At 42.4% G+C, this 18,458-nt stretch overlaps 1 protein-coding gene across 1 annotated transcript in view; it reads right to left on the bottom strand.

Moving 5' to 3' along the window:
* Window positions 1-18,458, bottom strand: part of ATG4A (autophagy related 4A cysteine peptidase) — a 52,061-nt gene that overhangs the window by 1,890 nt on the left and 31,713 nt on the right. The window contains exons 3-12 of the mRNA XM_037512090.2: window positions 16,070-16,141; window positions 13,832-13,930; window positions 10,880-10,981; window positions 10,622-10,694; window positions 7,917-7,996; window positions 7,476-7,651; window positions 7,276-7,354; window positions 3,246-3,391; window positions 2,083-2,139; window positions 509-617 (exon numbers count right to left, since the gene is read on the bottom strand). Coding sequence (XP_037367987.1) covers window positions 509-617; window positions 2,083-2,139; window positions 3,246-3,391; window positions 7,276-7,354; window positions 7,476-7,651; window positions 7,917-7,996; window positions 10,622-10,694; window positions 10,880-10,981; window positions 13,832-13,930; window positions 16,070-16,141 — 993 coding nt within the window. The remainder of the gene's footprint in view (window positions 1-508; window positions 618-2,082; window positions 2,140-3,245; window positions 3,392-7,275; window positions 7,355-7,475; window positions 7,652-7,916; window positions 7,997-10,621; window positions 10,695-10,879; window positions 10,982-13,831; window positions 13,931-16,069; window positions 16,142-18,458) is intronic.

Raw genomic sequence — 18,458 nt, forward strand, 5'->3', positions numbered from 1 at the left:
GAGAAAAAAGACATGCTTGACACTTAGATTGAAGCAGTTGCTTTGCTAAAGAAAAGTTTGTGTGGAGGAGATCTGGACTTAGGTCTATTAGCAAATGATACAAATTCTCTATAAGAATCAAACTAACTGAATATGTTAACTTAGTCCTAATTACTATGAGGAGGCTGAGGCTCAGCTAGAACTTTCAGGCTGAACTTTAGAATCACTCATGGCCTCCGCTTTGTTAATCTGAAATAACCAGACTAACCAGACCATGAAAAATAGTTCTAGTCATTTTGATTTTGCATTGAACTTTTGCAATGCGTTCATTTCCTTCTATTATCATTCTTTGAAACAGTTGAGTTCATCAAATGATTAAAATAATAGGTAATATCATTCCCTTGACCAGTCCAACCCACTAGAAAATGTTACATTCCATGGAACACATGAGCCTCAGTCACCTCTGTCTCACAAAATAATTGCTACATGTGGGTCTGCTGGCTGAGAGTCACCCCGATTGATAGCTTACCTGCCCCAGTGGTCGTCACTTCTGGCTTAGCTGGAGGAACAAAGGGAGGCCAGTGCGATGGATGTTTCTGAACTAATTCAAACATCCTTAAATTCTCCTTTAGAATTTCCTGAGGAGACACAGAAACCATTGTAAACACTACAAGTCACTACATTTCTGTATTATTGGCAATCTATGACCCCAAATCCTAAAAGAATAGACTAGTTATTGAGAGGTGAAATCAAAACCTAGCAAATACACCCATCCTCGAATTGACCCATCTGAAGATCCAGCACTTTTCAATTCCACATGCAGTTGGTCAGGAAGAAAGGACATTGGAAGGAGCGACTACTGGAAGGCCAGTACTCATTCCCCACGCTCCGTCATGAGGCTCACGTTACATGCCAGCTGTATGGGTCCAACTCACTTTTAGGGGTGAGATCTTCCTTAAGTGTTGGCCAAAGAAATGTTGGTCAATCATATTGAATCTGACCCAAGGGACTATTTAGTACATATTAGCGTAGCTTCGGTTTTAGTTCATCACTAGGGTGTATGTCCTCATTTAAATGGCTTAGTCATATCAGAAAAATTTCACTCTAATTTGAAATGTTATTTCCACACAGTTTTGCTACATTCTAAAATGCATGCAATTTCACTTTAGAAAATACATTTCCATTATGTCATAGCTAATTATAAACCGCGTCTTCAGATTCAGCTAGGGACATTAGTGTTAATCATTTGTTGACTTGTGAAGAAAAATCTTCCCTCCTTCCACTTACAAAAGGTTCTGGACACCTATCTCTCCAATCCCTTTGTTTTGCAGACAGAACTCATGTCTCCTGATACCACATCCAGAGCTCTTTAAACTACTCCCTATGGTTTCCCTTCATTCTTGCAACAAGCATGGCTCAATGTCTTCCACAAATTTGGCATATGTTAGAAGCCGAGGAGGAGGGAGGCAGATACAAAGATTGGTGGTCCAGCAAGATAATAAATAGCCTTTTATACAAGATACCAAAAAGAACAATTTGTTTCAGTATTTGCACAGATTTTTGCAATTTGTATTTAAGTGGTGGCATGCACCTATGTTTTATATGACTATGACAATTAATAGAAAGGCAGGCCGATTAAAATATGATGGAATATATTAAGCTGTAAGCAGAAGACAAAATAGAGAAGTCATTTAGTTTCTTCAATCATAGTTTAGTTGCTTCAACCATAATTTAGTTTCTTCAACCATCTGAGTGTTATGAACAGAATATGGATGCAGAGGGAGCATTTAGGCTGAATTATATGAAACTGTCACTTTTACATTAAAATGGTAGAATATTAGTTGAACATTTCCTATGACTTGTAGGCTTAAAGAGATGGAATATTAAGTAGCTAAAAATACTCACTTGACATACTAAGCATATTTCAAACAAAGGTTCTTTGGTCCTCCCCAAAGTTATGTACAATTTTCCACATCTTAGTTTCTTTCTCTTGCAATAATTTCATATCAGGCTAGGTTTATGTAATTATGAAAAACAATCTTAATAATTAACCATACTGAATAACTTTTATTTTTTAAGACTGAGAAAAACATACATCTTTACCTTTTGAACAAGGCTACACCAGCTATCAAAGTCTTTCTCTTCTTTGCAGAAAAATCCCTTGGGGTAAAAGGGGAAAGAAGGAAAAGAACACAAATTAGAACTGGTCAGGGGACACTGAGGCAGGCTTTTGTACTGTAGACCTCTCTTTGGATGCATCTCCCAGTAAGCAGGAAGGCTGCTTACTGTCCCTCCCTATCCCTCTCCCCACATACTGGAGACATTCAATGCATAAGCATAAACATTCATAATGAATACTCAAGTCCTTGGTGATATTTATACAGCTATTGCGATGAGAAGCTGTATACCTGAAATCTATATAGTGTTGTGAATCAATATTACCTCAATTAAAAAAAAAAAGACTAGCCAATTAAGCCAGCAAACAAAAGCCACATGGAAATATTTGGGTAGAGGAAATATTTAATAAAATGGCTTTGACCTTAAGGAAATTAGCCATTAGAATAAAGACAATCATTAGCTTCCTTCCTCCTCTACCAGCCTTAAGTAATGAAAGAATGGTCCAAAACAAGAGGAGGAATGTCAGCCCTGGGTCACTGATACCTTGACAGTTGGGTTAAAGTGGAAGAGAGAATACAGACAGGCCTCAGAACCCCTGGCTACTTCACAGGCAGTGAACTCAGCATGTGCAGACAGCAGTCACACTTCAGAGGAAAACCTCATTTCCGGGATTGTGTGCCCAGACGAATGGGCACGGTCCACCCAGTGCGTCTCGTCCCCTTCTCCCTCCCTAGCTATGTCCCACTTATTCCTTCTCCCTAGATGGCAGTAATTAGAGGGCAAGACAGAAAGGGGAAGGCTGGTTACACTTACGCTAATGTGTAAAGACTGCTTACATTACGCCAGGCACTGTGCTAACCGCCTTACACACAGTGTACCTCATACAACCCTACAAGGAAGGAACTATTGCTTTGCTCATTTTATGGATGAGAAGACCGAGATTCAGAAAGGTGAAGAGATTCCTCCTAAGGCCATAGCCAGTAAGCAGCAGGGTGTAGATTCTAACTCAAGCAGTCTGGCTTCAGTGTCCGGTCCTTCCCCACTACGCTACACTGCCACCCTAGCTAGCGATCTGGGCAATGCACAGGGAACTGCTCTGTACCACGGTACAGCATATCTCTTGGCTCAACCAAGCTTCAGAAACTCACCAGTGCCACAGAAGGATCCAAGTGCAGGATATTCATTCGCTGTGGGGATTGCAGGCAATGGAAAGTCTGGTCGTCAACCATTCCATTCTCTTCAGTGTCAACGAAGGTCTGGGTTGTGTGAGGGTCCAAGAAAATGAGTTCATCTCCTGTTTTGAATGACACACGTTTACCCTTCGAAGAACTACTGGCCCCAGCCCCACCGCTGTCCTTGGGAGGAGGCGCTCTGGTTTTCCTAACCCTCCCTTGGTGACGATGAGAATGAGATGACAGAAAGCCCGAAGCAGGGCGCGCATGCTTAAAGGCAGCCACCCACACCCAAACCCAGTCATTCGATGAGAAGATTTGCCCTAGCATTTACATCTCCTCAGAGTTCAGGTCCAAAAACAGAAAGTGACAGTTTTGGGGAAAGGTGGGAATGAGAGACCACAGATGACATGGCAGGCTCTGTGAGCAGCAGTAGCAAAGAGGTGGGAAGTAGAAGCACCAGGCCGTGAGTTCAGGTGCCATTAGGGAGCTTCCTGCATCTTTCAACATTGGAAAGCATCTTGCTCCAGACCACTGGTTCTCAGACCTATGGCCAGAGAGCATTAACTGGGAAAGGAAAAGGCCTCTGTTTTTGAAAGAAATGGAAATGCTGATCTGCTATCGATGACATACCAAGTTGCTGACTTCCAGTCTTGATTAGCCAGCAAGTTAGTCATTGCCAGCAAGTTAGTAATTCCTGTCAGAAAATACTGCCTTGCTCACATTAAATCAGCACAGACAGACCTCCCTGGCAAAATTCACTTTTAGATGATCACCTTTGACAAATGGAAGAATAGCATGCTTCATTAAATTGAAAAAATCTAGCTCAATAATGACCTGGGAGGAATTGGGGATAATAGAGTCTGTACTGCAATCTGTTATTCAGAGCACTAGACTCCCTCTTATGCTCATCAGTGGCACACTGAGTAGGTAAGAGTACCTAACGGGCCCCCCCAACCTCACTGTCCAGGCCTGAGGACTATGCGGGCCTCTGTGTTCTAGATGGGGTCAGGCAACCAGGGAAAGATATTCATGCAGCAGGAGGATGGGACAGAGAGGGAGGCCTGGAAGGCCCTCACAGGAATGGCGTCCAGAATTGTGTTGGGCACAGCTGATGGCAAAGAATGTATTTCTGATATTTGATGAAAAGCTTCACTTATCTCTCAAAGATGGAGCATAAAACACTGATCTCACTTTCCGTCTTAATTTTTTTGTTTTTAAGCTGGGGTCACTGGGCCCAGTGACCTCACAGAGCATTATAAGACCCAGAAGATTTCACCTCTGTAAAATGCTTAAAATACAATACAAACACAAGGTGGTCATAGCAGTATCTTGCTTATACTCAAAAAGCATTTCCCTATAAACATATGTTTAAGAGTATATGGAGATAAAAAAACTCAAATAACAATGAAGAGCAACAACCAGGATGTATAGAAGAAAGCCAACCTAAGATCACAGATGGTAAGAGGAAAAAAGGACGCACAAGAAAATAGAAAGTCACAGCAGTGTGTTCTCTCTGATCCTGGCCTTTTTCTATGGGTAGGATGGATGTGGGTGTGGGGGGGGGGTGTGTGGGTGTGGGGGTGTGTGTGCTGTAGTAGTAGTAGTAGTAGCAGCAGTAGTAGTAGTAGTAGTAGAAGAAGAACTGTGCAGGCGTCCCATTTCTGAGGGTGCTTAAAAGAGATATAGCAAAAGATGTAAAATGTCCTAGAAACACTGTAGGAACTAAACTAAGATCCCTAATGAGGCCCAAGGAGAAGAGGCAGGCTGCTCAAGCACCTGCAGAAACAGGGTTCAAGCTACAGGCCTCCAGGTGGCAACATCTAGTGCAGGGACAAACATCTCCTCTAAGCAAGTAAGATCTGATAGCCAGTCTTCCCCTGGCCATGGTCTCCCACACTGAGAGTTTCCCCCAGTTTCCTAGTGGGTAAGAAGACCCTCAGAAAACATTTGTGGGATGAAGAGATAGCCAAAATGGGATGGGATCCTGGCCTCATAGAGGATGTTGTAATTATACCTATGTGTGTGTGTGTGTGTATATATATATATATATATATATATATATATATAGAGAGAGAGAGAGAGAGAGAGAGAGAGAGAGAATATGAAAAAGAGAGAACTTTGTAGAATACCTGGTATAAGACACCTGTTAGAAAACACTAGTTCTCTGTCATTTTCATCTGTTCCTCATTCAGACATTCGACCAGTCTGGATCCCTCAACCTCATATAGGAAATGAGACAGAAAAGTGGAATTGGGGGGACTTTAGGCCCTCAAGTGAAGGTTGAACAAAGGGTTTATGGAAGTTAATTGCCAAATGGGTGTTATACGAACCTCCGTCTTAGGAACTAAGGCTTGCCCACACCACTTGAATGAACAGGCAAACTCCACAATAGTCACCCCTACCCAGCGGCTTCAGGAAATAGGGGGGCTACATCAGCTTGCTGAATTCCTTCTGATAATTCGGGATAAGAGAGGCCAGGGAGCCCAGGGATCACATGCACCATTCACTGAGGCTCCTCCCAAATTATTTTCCATCCCTTTTCAACCTTGTACTCAAGTCAAAACAATCGGTTTTTGCAACATTTTTGTTCACGGGAACCAAACCTTAGAAACAGAAGATATCTAAATCTATATAACTCCAAATACTGGGTTTTGTACTTTTGATAAAAGCCTCCCTGGTTTCCTGATTTTCCATCAAGCTGTAGTTCTTATGATAGACCAATAGATGGCAGTATTAGAGAGCACCCAGCAACTGTGAGGAAAGAAAGAGTTGGCAGAGGAAAGAGGTGCTGGGGTCAGGCAGGACGGAGCCACATTTTTCTGAGCATGTACTACAAGCCTGGCTCTCTGCTGTGTGATGTACTGTGATGACAACTTGGTGAATCAGGTGTTGTCCCTGTTTTCCATCTAAGGAACCCAAGACTAAAAGAGTTGGTACTCCTCCGGCAGTCACACAGCTAGCAGATACGTCTGCTTCCACCCCACCCCACCTTCCCAAATCTCTGGGGGAGGGCAACTGCGTTCATCTCACCCTGTCCTCTGCACACCCTTCATGCTCTTCCCCCTATCTGCTCTGCCTCTTCCCTGCCTACTTAAGGCTCTCCTTGGCAATCTAAGCTCATAACTTCCTTGAGGCCCAGTTTTTGACCACTCCACTCCCATGAAAGATGTCCTGTACCATATTGCCCTAGCGGCATCACTCCCTTAGCTGGGTTTTCAGCACTAACCAGTGTCTAGGCCCTTGGTACTCAAAGCATGGTGTGTTGTACCAGTAGCATCAGTCCCTCCCCAGACCAGCTGAACCTGCATCTTAATAGGCTCTCAAGGTATGTGTGCACAATCAAGTTTAAGAAGCATTAGGTTAGCTCACATTGTATGCTAAGGGCCTTAAATGTCTCTGGTCACAGCTCGTGCACAGGGTGGCAGGGTTTCCACCCTAGGCAGGGAAGGCCGGACTGCTTGTTAGGATCCACATTAGGAGGTTAATGGTTGGAAGGCTTAGCCCCACTATCAGAAAAGGGATACCCCTGTCTTTGCTCCCTCTAGTTTCCACCCAGTCATGGCTCAGAACAATGATCCAGCAGGCCCAGATGTGTGGGTGTAGAAAGCCACAGAATGTGCCTCGCTTGAATGCCCGAGTCCCAATAAAAGGGGGATCAGCAAGGTCAGGGGAGTGAAAACTCGCTGTCCTGGGCTCCACAGGAAAGAGAGAGATGTGCTGAAGCAATGCTGTGACCCTGGTAGTCCAGTGGGAAAACAGCCATGGAAACATCTTATCAAGGGACAAGGAAGTGGAGGCCTTGAAAGAGACTCTGCTCTCCAGCAGGTACACAGAAGTGTCACTCTCCATAGATCAGGTCAGAGACAGAGGGAGCGGACCAGAGACCACAGCATCTCCAGGCCAGACAAGGGCCCTTAACTGGAACTGCCTGATCTCCCGTGCAAACCTTCTGCCCACCCTCCCCTAACCCACCATGACTTACTTGTGAGTCCTCTTTTCTTACCTAAGAATCCTATGAAATAATAGGCGTTATTTGGTTTTCCTCCTAATGCCCCTAAAGACTGTGGCATCTTAAAACACTCCTAGAGGGAAAGAGAATGCAAGATTCTCAACTCACTTGTGGACTGCTGCTCACGGATCTCCGTGCTCACATGGTGGTGTGATGGGCAGGCGGCAATGGGCTGGGGAAAAGGTGCAACTTACTTTGAATGCATCGACATAGACAGGATTGATTTGGTTTATGCCCAGGCGAAGGGGCACAATGAGCAGCAGGGGTTTCCAGGTTAGGCAGCCCTTACTCCGGCTCAAAGCATTCAGAGAGTCAGCGGGGCTCTCACTGGCTGGATCGGCATTCAAGGAAAGGACACGGCACATTTTTTCTAGAAAGAGAAGACAAGAGAGCTGGTTAAATTAGGGGTATCTAGCCCTAGGGGATAATCCAAGAGTAAAACTAAGAAAGACCTCACATGACACCCTCTTCTTGAAGGGCCCTCCCCTCCCCTACCAGGGCCCAGCTCATGGCATGCCTGCAGGAAGCCCAGGTCACTCCTCTCTTTTTCTCTCCACCCCTCCCCACAGCTTTCTGAATGGTGAGGAAGGACCTCATTACCCATCAACCAGGAGGTAAACAGGCCAGAGACTCACTGATATCTTCAATGACCACTGTGTTATCCATTGAAACATAAACAGCCAAGGAATTCCATTCATCAAATAAAGCAAGTTTTCTGCAAAACAACATACAATGAAGTCATAGTTGGGGAAGAGGGAACTATCAGCAAGAAGAGCTACAATATATGCCCAGTGTTCCTGAAGTCACCAGACACTGAGTCACAGAGAAGCAGGGGCTCTGGTCAGCTCTGACTCCTTTGACTGAGCTCTGGAACATTCTGTGTCCAGGGACCTTGAGAATGCACAATCACCGTTTCTAAACTTTGAGAAGAAGGCCGTGCCGTGCAAAATGAAAAAATCTATCTCATAAAAATGCTACTCCTACTGAGTGAAACAGAAAAGTTACCAACACATCTGCTCCCAGGAGATTTGCTTTTTCTTTTCTTTTCTTTTTTTAAAGATATACTTATTTATTTATTTATGTATAGAAGATCTGGGGTGTTTGTCAGAGGTGTGGGGGAGGTAGCAATGAGAGGATTCACCAGAGACAAAGTGAGGAGTGGAACACGTGGATTTACTGAAATACACTGCTAAGGGGAACAGTGGGTGAGACAGGAGAGTTCTGCTGTGCCATATGTGGGTTAGCTCCCTGGCCAGGGATCGAACTCAGGCCGTGGTGGTGATACCCCTGTGACTTAACCCCTAGGCCACCAGAGAGGCCCCATGTTTTTTATTTCTTAAAGGAAAAACATTCTGACTTACTGTTCTTTTTGAAAAAGGAAATTATCATTAATATTTAATATATATACATACATGTGCATGATCATATATACATATAGATGTACACACACACACATACACACACACGCACACACACACACAGAGAGAGAGAAGCATTGACAATATAGAGCATAAGCCCCAGGAACAGCCCTCCCCATCTGCAGTGAGAATGCTATTCAGGACACTTGGGCTGCAGATAGCCTGGGTGCAGGGCCTTACTGGTTAATAGTTGAAGAGAGAGCACACTGAATTGCATGACTTCAGCAGAGATAAGAAAGAAAGCCCTCTTAAAAGAGAGATTACCTGAGGTTAAGTAAAGTCCCATGCCTATTTGTCCCTTATCTTCTCCTCTTACCAGTTTGCAAGAAGACATATTTAAACCAGCTCCTTCTGGGATTCCTTTGTAAAGCCTAGTCTCACTGAATAAAAGAATAAGCACTCTCTCCCAAACCACAGTAGCTCCCAGGAAGAGGTTAACTATCATTATATTTTCATTTCATTCATTTTAATGCATTATCTTTCCCCAAAATAATAGTAATGACATCACTATCATGATCAACTGTTGTTATTGATAATAATCATGATGCATCAGAACATACTTTAATTCGTTAAGAATGTATTCTTCCATTTGTTGTTGGGAACCTCAACATTTACAAGAAAGAAGCATGTGCTGAAAGATGTCATTTAAAAACCACTTCAAACTGGGTTTGGGATGGGGCACAACTATTCTAATCGTCCACATTTTCAACTCTGGGTTCCTGCAACAGTTCCCAAGACCACCAGATCCTCACTCAGCAGAGTCAGGGATGTCCCAAAAGGGACTACAGTCAAAGGCAAGCAAGTGGTCTCAATGAGGTTGCACTGTCAGCACAAGCAATAAAGCCAAGATACTCTCTGGGTTCCCAAGAAATTCAGACTATCCCATCGTAAGCATATTTCAAAACTTTCTGGTTCTCTGAAGACTACCTGAGCATTGAATCAGTGGCCCATCTGTCCTTTGCATGGAGCAGGTCCCATCATCGTGACCCAGAGGGCCCCGGAATTGAAGCACATGACACCAAAGGAGCCACATGGTTTCAATTTTCTGGTGCCTGAAGCCAGCCCCATTATGGCTGCCATTTTCATTCATTCATCAAATATTTATTGAGCACTTATGCATACCAGGATGCTTTATGTGCTATCATTACAGTAGTGAACAAGACAAAGATGATCACTATCCTGGAAATTTCACTCAGTGATAGGTGGTCAGGAAGGAGAGTGACAACAGGGGAGGTGACCTGCAGGTGTAGGTGCTAATGCCACTCATCCCATTCGCTTCCAAAACATTAGTTCTGGCCTCCCCACCTCACCTTTTGTTGTGGGAGGTGAATTCAGGATAACTGCAAAAATACCATGATGGGGTAGCATGCATCTGCAAAGACGGGACAAACTGATTTCAAGATTCTCTTGGGGTTTTCTTCTCCAACATGGTGAGTTCCTTGAAGCAAGGACTGTGTACATCCAGCACTTAGCACAGTAGAGGTACCCAGTAAATATTGAATGAATGACTGAATGAATGCATGGATGAATGACTGAATTATTTTAATACTATATAGGGTGGAGTCTATGTCATGCCTAGGCTGACTCTACCTCCCCCTCTTAGTATGAACTTTTGGACTTCAGAGCGACCTCAGGCTCAGGCTGCTGGCTGCTGGCATGTGAGCACCAATCTGCAGTGGAAAATATGAAATCAGTCCTGAGACGCCTCTGCATATTCTGGCTACCAGTAACTCCAATTCTGATATACCAAGACAGATATCCCCATAGATTACACATTTCAAAGAACTGTCTGAGAAAAATGGCAGATATTTTGGTGGCCTAATAGGATGGCAAGAGCAGTTAAGTTATGGGAGGTTGGGTCAGTGGTGAAGGGAGGCATAAGAGACAGAAGAATTAGGTCAATGCCAGATTCTTTTACTTACTTTAACACCTGTGCAACTGTATTTGGTCCAAACCATTCGCCAATTGATTTCCCTTCTCCTACACCCATTTGTGCTGTTTTTATGTGGAGAAAAAAAATAAACACATTAGCAAAAGGTCTTCCAGAACGCCACAAAAATCCTAATTTTTTTTGCATAAATAATTGAGCAGATGGACAACTTCACAGTGCCACATGTAAAGCAGGGGATGACAGGAGCAAGCATAGGCATCACCTTTAAATTACTGCTTTGTGACCTTACCCATTTGATGGATAGAGTAGCAACAGTCTTTTCTATCTAAGAAGCACTGTAGGATCCATTGGTATTCTTTGGGTTGTTCTTTTTGCTTCTCCCAGTTCCAGTCTTTTTTAGGGAGAAAAATGAGTTAGAATCATTTTTATAACTGTTTATTACCACTCTGCACTTTTACTTGAACTATGTTGTGCCCACGTCGACCAGTGCAGCCCCCAAGGACACAGACAACCGATGCAAGGGCACAAAGGAGTTTAATACGGGCTCGAGACCGGGCCCTCGACACGCACTGATGCAACGGCAGAGGTCGAGAGCCCCGAACAGAGGAAGCTGGGACATCTTATAGGGTCGCGAGTGGCGGGAACTTTGAAAGAAGTTGGCAATTATTCATTGGCTACTACAAAGGCACTTTGGGCGCGCGCGGTTACAGTTTCAAACTGATTGGACGGTTAGAGATGCTGTCCCATTTATGGACAGGACTGCCCTCATTGGTGGCTGGGGTGGTCTGCTTTTTCGTCACCAAGTGGAGTGAGGGTTGTGACTGCTGAAACTATCTCCGGAATGCGGCAGGACAAGGACTAACATATCAAGGTGGAGGATATACAAAATGGCAAAACCTCAGCTAAGCTTGGTTCCACATTTCCCCATTTTTTTTTTTTTAGAAGGCGGGAAGGATCAAGTTAGAACATTCCTAAGTATCTTGAATTCTGATGACAAAGACATCTGGACACTGATTATTTTCAAAGCCTCAGTGGGTGTAAAGCAAAAGCAAAACAAGCAGTTGACCAAGGAATTGACTTAGTCCAAGGGCTGGGGCTGGATAAATATTATACAAAAAAAGAGTGTGACAAAAGCCTTTCTGGCCAGCTATTCAGTGAACAGGTCACCACAAAATCCGGCAGGATCTCCATGTATCACCCAGACGCCATAGTGTCTCATCTCCATACAGACAGAGGTGGCTTTTGTCCTTATGTATCAGCAGCACAGCCAACAGCTTCATGGAGGGAAGTGCTATTCTGACACACAATGTTTCACCATTGAATACACACAATTCACAACTAAGGAAGCTTTCAAAAAATGGCATACTCCCCTTTTTACACAACCTTCAAAAAGCCCACACTGAGTTTTAGAAAAACAAATAGCTTTGCTATTGCTATCAGGTGTTCAAAGTCTCCTTATGATCAAAACCAAAATATTTACATTTTTAGGAATTCCTTATCTGTGTCTTAAGCACAGCCCCCCAAGCCTGACCCCAATCACACAGAGGCTACTTATCGCTTACTGAGAACAACTGTAAAATCCTCCATAATCTCCTCCCACTCCCTCAGCTCTTGGAACCCTGTCTAATGGGACTGATTTCTGAGGCTAACTTTGCTTCCAAGCCATAAATATCTCTCCTGAGGTTTTGGAGAGAGCTTGGATTCACAACTGAAATATACTTGAAGCCAAAGGCCATTATCTCCAGAGTCTTCAGTTCTCTTTGCGTCTAGAATTTCTGAAACCCAAGTTTTAAACTTCGTATCCAGCATAGCAGCATAGTTCTTCAGAAAGTGAACTGCATCCAACTTTTTTTTTTAAGCTACTAAACCATCCAACTCTGGGGAAATTCTGATTAGTCGGCTGCTAAGTATCATAAATTTTTACTGACGACAGTGATAAGTGCACACTCTACCTCAGTTATAAAATAACTGAATAGGAAACATGCCAACATACTTCTTTACAAAATGACACCTTCTAATTCATCTTAGCTACAGGGTCTATCTCTAAATTCTTCCTGTTGCTTGCATTTATACTAAAATAATCTAGATTGCTGACTGTGGGTTTTTTTTTTTCCAGTTTGCTTTCCACAACATTCACTTCCAGAATAATCATCTTGAAGTGTTTTGCAAATGAGAATGTTAAACAGTAAAACAGATCTTCACTAAGAAGTATGTGTACCACTGGACAAGAAGTCAGAAGATCTGTATTCCCTTCCTAAATTGATGCTTTAGATCTGTTTCTCCCCAGGCAAGTCACCTCAATTTCTGAAGCTCAGTTCCCTCATCTACAAGACTGAAACTACTACTACTACCCAGGGGAAGCAGGCATAGGATATCCTAAAATCTGAAAGGAAGGCATTTATCCCTGAAACTCCCTAGGCCCTTCCCCAATCTTCTTTGATAACTGTAGTAGGATCTGTGAGATGGGACGGGGTGGAAGGGGGGTGGGGAGCAACAGTTCATTCACTGTAAGTCTCAGGGAGCAGTAGCCAATGAATTCAGCAGTCCAGCCTCACCATAGGTGTCCTTTCACTCTCATTCCCATGTCAAAGTGGACTTTCACCCAAGTGCCTAAACTGGCCTCCAGCCAAGGTCAACCTACAGATACCCACAAGGGAGCACACACATGTCTTTAGGAAGCAAGACTCAAGAGTTCCAGCAACAATTACCAGAAGGTTCTTAATGCATCAGTCTCCCAAGGAAGCTAATTTAAGGATTCCTTCATCATCTAATGGACATCATTAGTGGACTCAAACCAAAATAGCGCCAACTCCCTCATTAGACATTTCCTTTAGGTCACTTACATCCTTCACCAGGCAGATATTTCAAATGAGGTCAAGAAACAGACTTAACCACCACACCCTTCTTCCTGCTCCCTTTGTTATCTGACTTGCTTAAGGACTCACTCGAACAATGGCAAAGATGGAAACTCTAAATGGCACACCTGCCTCAATGTTCAATTCTATCCCAAGAAAATAATTCTCTGACTTGATGAGTCACAAGGAAATGCCGGCTGTTTTTTTTTTTCTCATGAGAGGCTTTGTTGGCTTGTCAGCCTAACACTTGAAGTTGCAGAGAGCACTTTAAGACCTGTAGCTTTGTTAATGAGTGCCCCTAAATCTCGGCATCAATGCTAAACCCAACAGCATTAAGTGTTATTGCAGAGGTCTCTGAGGCAATTTAGAGAACAAATTCAACTCACCCCTTCCCAAGTGTCTGCAGATAAGGGCTTGAGCCAGCATCATCTGTCCACAGCGTAGCATACATCCCCAGCCAGCATCTGACGAAGGGCCCGTTCCCCCTGTTGGAAACATGGATGGATTGAATATATAAGTTCCTTAAATTGCCCTCTCTCGAAACACCAGCATATCTGTGAATCACATAAGACAAGATGACACATGTATAATGAAAAAAGAGGCAAGAGGTATAGCCAGATATCACACAGGGTCTGAATATAGGGTGGAACTTGCAAAAATAATGCTGTTACCCAGAATGCTGTGTTACCCAAAATGAGTTACCCAAAATCAATCAGATAGCCTTCTATGGCCAAAGACAAAACAAAAATGTGAACAAAAACCTGATGCCTTCTGCTTGGAGACTGTCTTGGTTTGCATGCAGTTTTGGTGGATGACTGCCATGTATGACTACTAACACTTAGTTCATGCCATGTCATCCTCTGCCTGACCAAACTTGGCTTTACACAGCTCACTTCTTTGGGAAGGCAGCCTTACCTTAGCTAAGGAATAAATGCTACCAAAGGTAATCATCAAAATGAACAAAGGGATCCAGAAAACTTACACTTCCAAATACATACCACAAAGACCGAAACAGCAAGGACAATGTCAAATAGAAGAAAGAGTCCCAGATTAAGTATTAGAAGACCTAGCTATGTTACCTAATCCAAGTCCCATTTGTAGACTGAGGATCATAGGACATACCCTGCCTCCTATCAGGGGGTATGCTAATAATTAAATGAGAGAGCATCTTTGAATGTGTTCTACAACCTACTGAGGATGATATAAATATTTGGTGTCATGAGTATGATTACAATGTAAAATACTATTAATAAGTTAGAAATGTACCATATCTTTAAAAGGCACAAAACCAGTTAATACATGAAATAGGATAACAGGTTCCATTTTAAGAACACTTGAGGTAATGAAAATCCCATGGATATAGCCAGGGTGAGCTCAATATCCTTTTTCAAGGTACCAATGAAATCAGATAACTTGGATGGCAGAGGACACACTCTGCTTTCATTTCTCTCCTTTCCCAACAAGGAAATGTAAGAGCATGCTATAAGCATGATCCTGCAAGACTAATGTTAAGGGGCTCATCGGCCTTCTAAGAGAAGGGGGCCATGGTGGCCACACCTTTTCTTTTGTTGTGAGAACTGAAGGAGAGTTACTACGTGAAAATAAGAAGGACTGACCAATTTGCAAGCCAGAAAGGGAGCCCTTGGGCTCTTACTCATGGCGGGATGATAGGTCAGATGGAAAAGATGCAATGAGGCCCACATAAAGAAGAGATCATCTATTGCCAAAACATTCAGAGTTGAATTGCAAAAGTTTTCCAGCCTTACAAAGTTCTCTTCACCCAGAGAAAGTTAACAGTTTAGAACCACTGGGCACTAAAGACTGTCCATTTGTTTGTTTTACTGCTCTAGTATTTTCTGTGGAGAGCAAAACAAACAAACAAAAATCTTCATTTTTTGGGTACTTATCAGAAAGATTGATTTCACTTCAGTCCCTAGGTCGAATCTCACATCAAAATCAATCAGACAGCCTTCCTTTTTAAGAGAATAGCTTCCACCACTTGAGTTTGGTAATCTTTTCCTACAAGGCCATCCTACTACAAACAATTCATGCAACTTGCAAACATTTTACAAATTTTCTCTAGAGGGAGCCTATTTACTTAGTTTATTGAACTGTCCTTTGTTCCAGACAGCAGCTGGTACTGTAACAGCATAGAATTAGTTCCAAGGGAATCCACTATAATTCATCTCCCAGTGGCAAGTTGCTTTCATTTCACAGGGAAAAAAAAAAATCAAAGGAATTATTTTCTTTCCTTCAAGGCGCAATTGTCTTTAATAATCACGTAGCTCCACAAAGCCGTGGATTGTAATTTAATAGATATTGCCCAAATTAAAAATGTATTTGACATTTTCCTTACTCTTAAAGCAAGCAATACTATCTGGTGTCAAAACACTTGGTGGGGAAAAGGAGCTCGAAAGTATGCAGGCATTACACATTGGCACCACGAAACCATACCTGATGAAGACCTTTAGCAGTGAAACTTTAGATAAAATATGACTTAACTATTCCCCTAAATCAAACTGTTTACCACAGTGAGCTAATAATTCTGAGGTTTCTGTGAAGTCACTGATAACCTCAGGCAAGCTATCTATAAGAAAGCACAGTACAACAAATGATATACCTACCAATTGGTGAAAATTTCCTTCTGTATGTAAACCATAGACGAGTACTTATATCAGACAACAGCTTAGATTTTTCTGTAATTAAATAGGAAATTAAAATTAAATCACCAGATCCCATCTAAAGATAAAAGCCCTTGATTTCTGAGCCAGCAGCAAACATTTTCAAATAACCAGTAAGTGCCGTTGTTATGAGAGTTAGGGAAATTCAGTGGAAACCCAATCTCATTTTAGCCAAAAATCTCAGCATTTCTTCCCACTTATGTTTTTCTTTCTCTTTTTTTGTTCAGATTTGCTGAGATATAATTCATATGCAAAACTGTTTTAACTTAAGGTACACAGCATGTTGACTTAATATGGCAAAATGATTTCCACCTTGGCATTAGCCAACATCTGCATCGGGTCACATCATTACCATTTTTTTTTTTATTGTGGCCCCCACACCTATGTTTTGCTGCTTTTTTTTAAATTGAGGTGACAGTGCATTATAACATTATATAAATTTTAGTTATGCATGACTGAAAATCAGTATGTGTCTACACTACATTAAGTTCACCACTAAAAGCCCAACTCTATCCTTTTACCATACAGTTGACCCTTTTCACCCAATACCAGGTAGCTCCTATCTCCTTTTTACTGAGCTCCATGGTCCTGGCAGGCACGTACACTGGGGTTTTGGCCAACAGCAAGGAATGGGAAAAGCAAAGATCCTGAATAACCCGCTAACAAGGCATCGAGCCCCCTGAATAAAGATGGTTGAATCTCTCATCAGTACCCAATGTCCATCATCTAAAACTAGGGGTGGATGTGTGTGCCCACACACTTGTGTTTAACTGAAAAGGAGCTGACCCTGCTAAGCAAATTAAGTATATAGGAAGTTTATCAATACCACCTAGTGCAATTGGCATTTGTAATCTAAAGGGATGAGTAATATCACAAATGTTTTTACGTCTCTTTTGAAAACCTGCTTTCCTGTATTTTATGACAAATCAACTACTGTGGCTGCAAGTGTGGCTTCCGTGTTCCCATTTATACTTCTATGTGGTTCTGTCTTTCTTAGTCTTCTCTCTCCCTTCCCCTTCTCAACAACATATACATATTTATATTTTGCATAGGACTAACAGCCATTACACTTTAAAAGAAAAAAAGGAAATTAAATTTTAGCCTGTAGTTTCCATTTTCTCTCCTGCCTTCCCTCGAAACCTATCTGTCTGGGTTTTTCCTCTTCATCATGTCCACAGTGCATAGCACATTATAGGAAGCAGACGGATAATGATTGAGAGTAAGACTTTTGCAATCATACTCTGCCTGGGTTTGAACCCTGACTCTGCTTCTTACCAACTGTGTGATCTTGTTATTTGACCAGTCTGAATTCCAGATTCCTCATTTGTAAAATGGGAAGAATAGAGTACCTATTTTCTAGAATTGTGAGTATTCAACAAGCTAACACATGGAGAGTGTTTAGATGGGATGGAACACAGTAAGTCTGCAATAAATGTTAGCTGCTAACTTCCTCTCAAATGTTCATACTACTCACTCCTATCTCTAATAATCTCTGTGCCTTCCAGCTTGCCTATATGCTAGAAAAGCTGGGGGACATTGTATGAACATTATAACTATTTCACTTTGAAAGGCATTTCCCAACTTAATGGCATTTCCCATATTCAGATATGACCATGAATATGCCCATGAATATGCCCATGAATATGGACATAACTGGTAACCCAGGATTCCTGTTGTCGTGGAATGCAGAACTAGTAGAGATCATCTCCAGTACCCTCATTTTAAGCACGGGAGAAAAGAGTTAAGATCCAGAAAGAAAATGTGAGTGACCTAAGGTAGGTGAAGAATCTGAATATAAAAGGACCTTCATTGCTAGCCCTGGGCTATCTCCACTGATCAGGACTTACCCATCAAAATGATGAAGCCAAACTCAGGAGAAGATAGAAAATGCCCAACTTCCTCTCCTGCCTTTTGTTCAGCTTCTTTCAGTCCCTCCCTCCATGCTAGAACCTCTGGACAGGATGGTTGCTCAAACAGATACAAATCTCAGAGTTGCCTGTCTCCAAGCTCAGGATTTATCTGGGTGCTGGGTTGTTAGCACTTTTAGGTAAAAAGGTCTTTCCCAATCTATAAAAATGTGAGGGTAAGAAAGAAAAGTTCAAGTCTCTTTTCCATCTAGCTATAGTGGCTAAAAGTTCTATATGAAATCAGAACAAATTTAGACAGCGCTGCAGTCAGCAAAAGATCTAAAACTACAAGACCTCTTAGTGTCTGATAATGTTTCTGACAGCCATGGGATGTTTAAAGGAACCCTGGGTGGCAGTGACTTTAAGGCAGATAGAAAAGGATGAGAGGAATTAGAAGTAGGTAGTCTAGTCATCAAAGACGAGAT

Source organism: Talpa occidentalis, unplaced genomic scaffold, assembly GCF_014898055.3.
Source record: "Talpa occidentalis isolate TD23 unplaced genomic scaffold, MPIMG_talOcc4v2.1 talOcc4.15, whole genome shotgun sequence".
Lineage (NCBI taxonomy): Eukaryota > Metazoa > Chordata > Mammalia > Eulipotyphla > Talpidae > Talpa > Talpa occidentalis.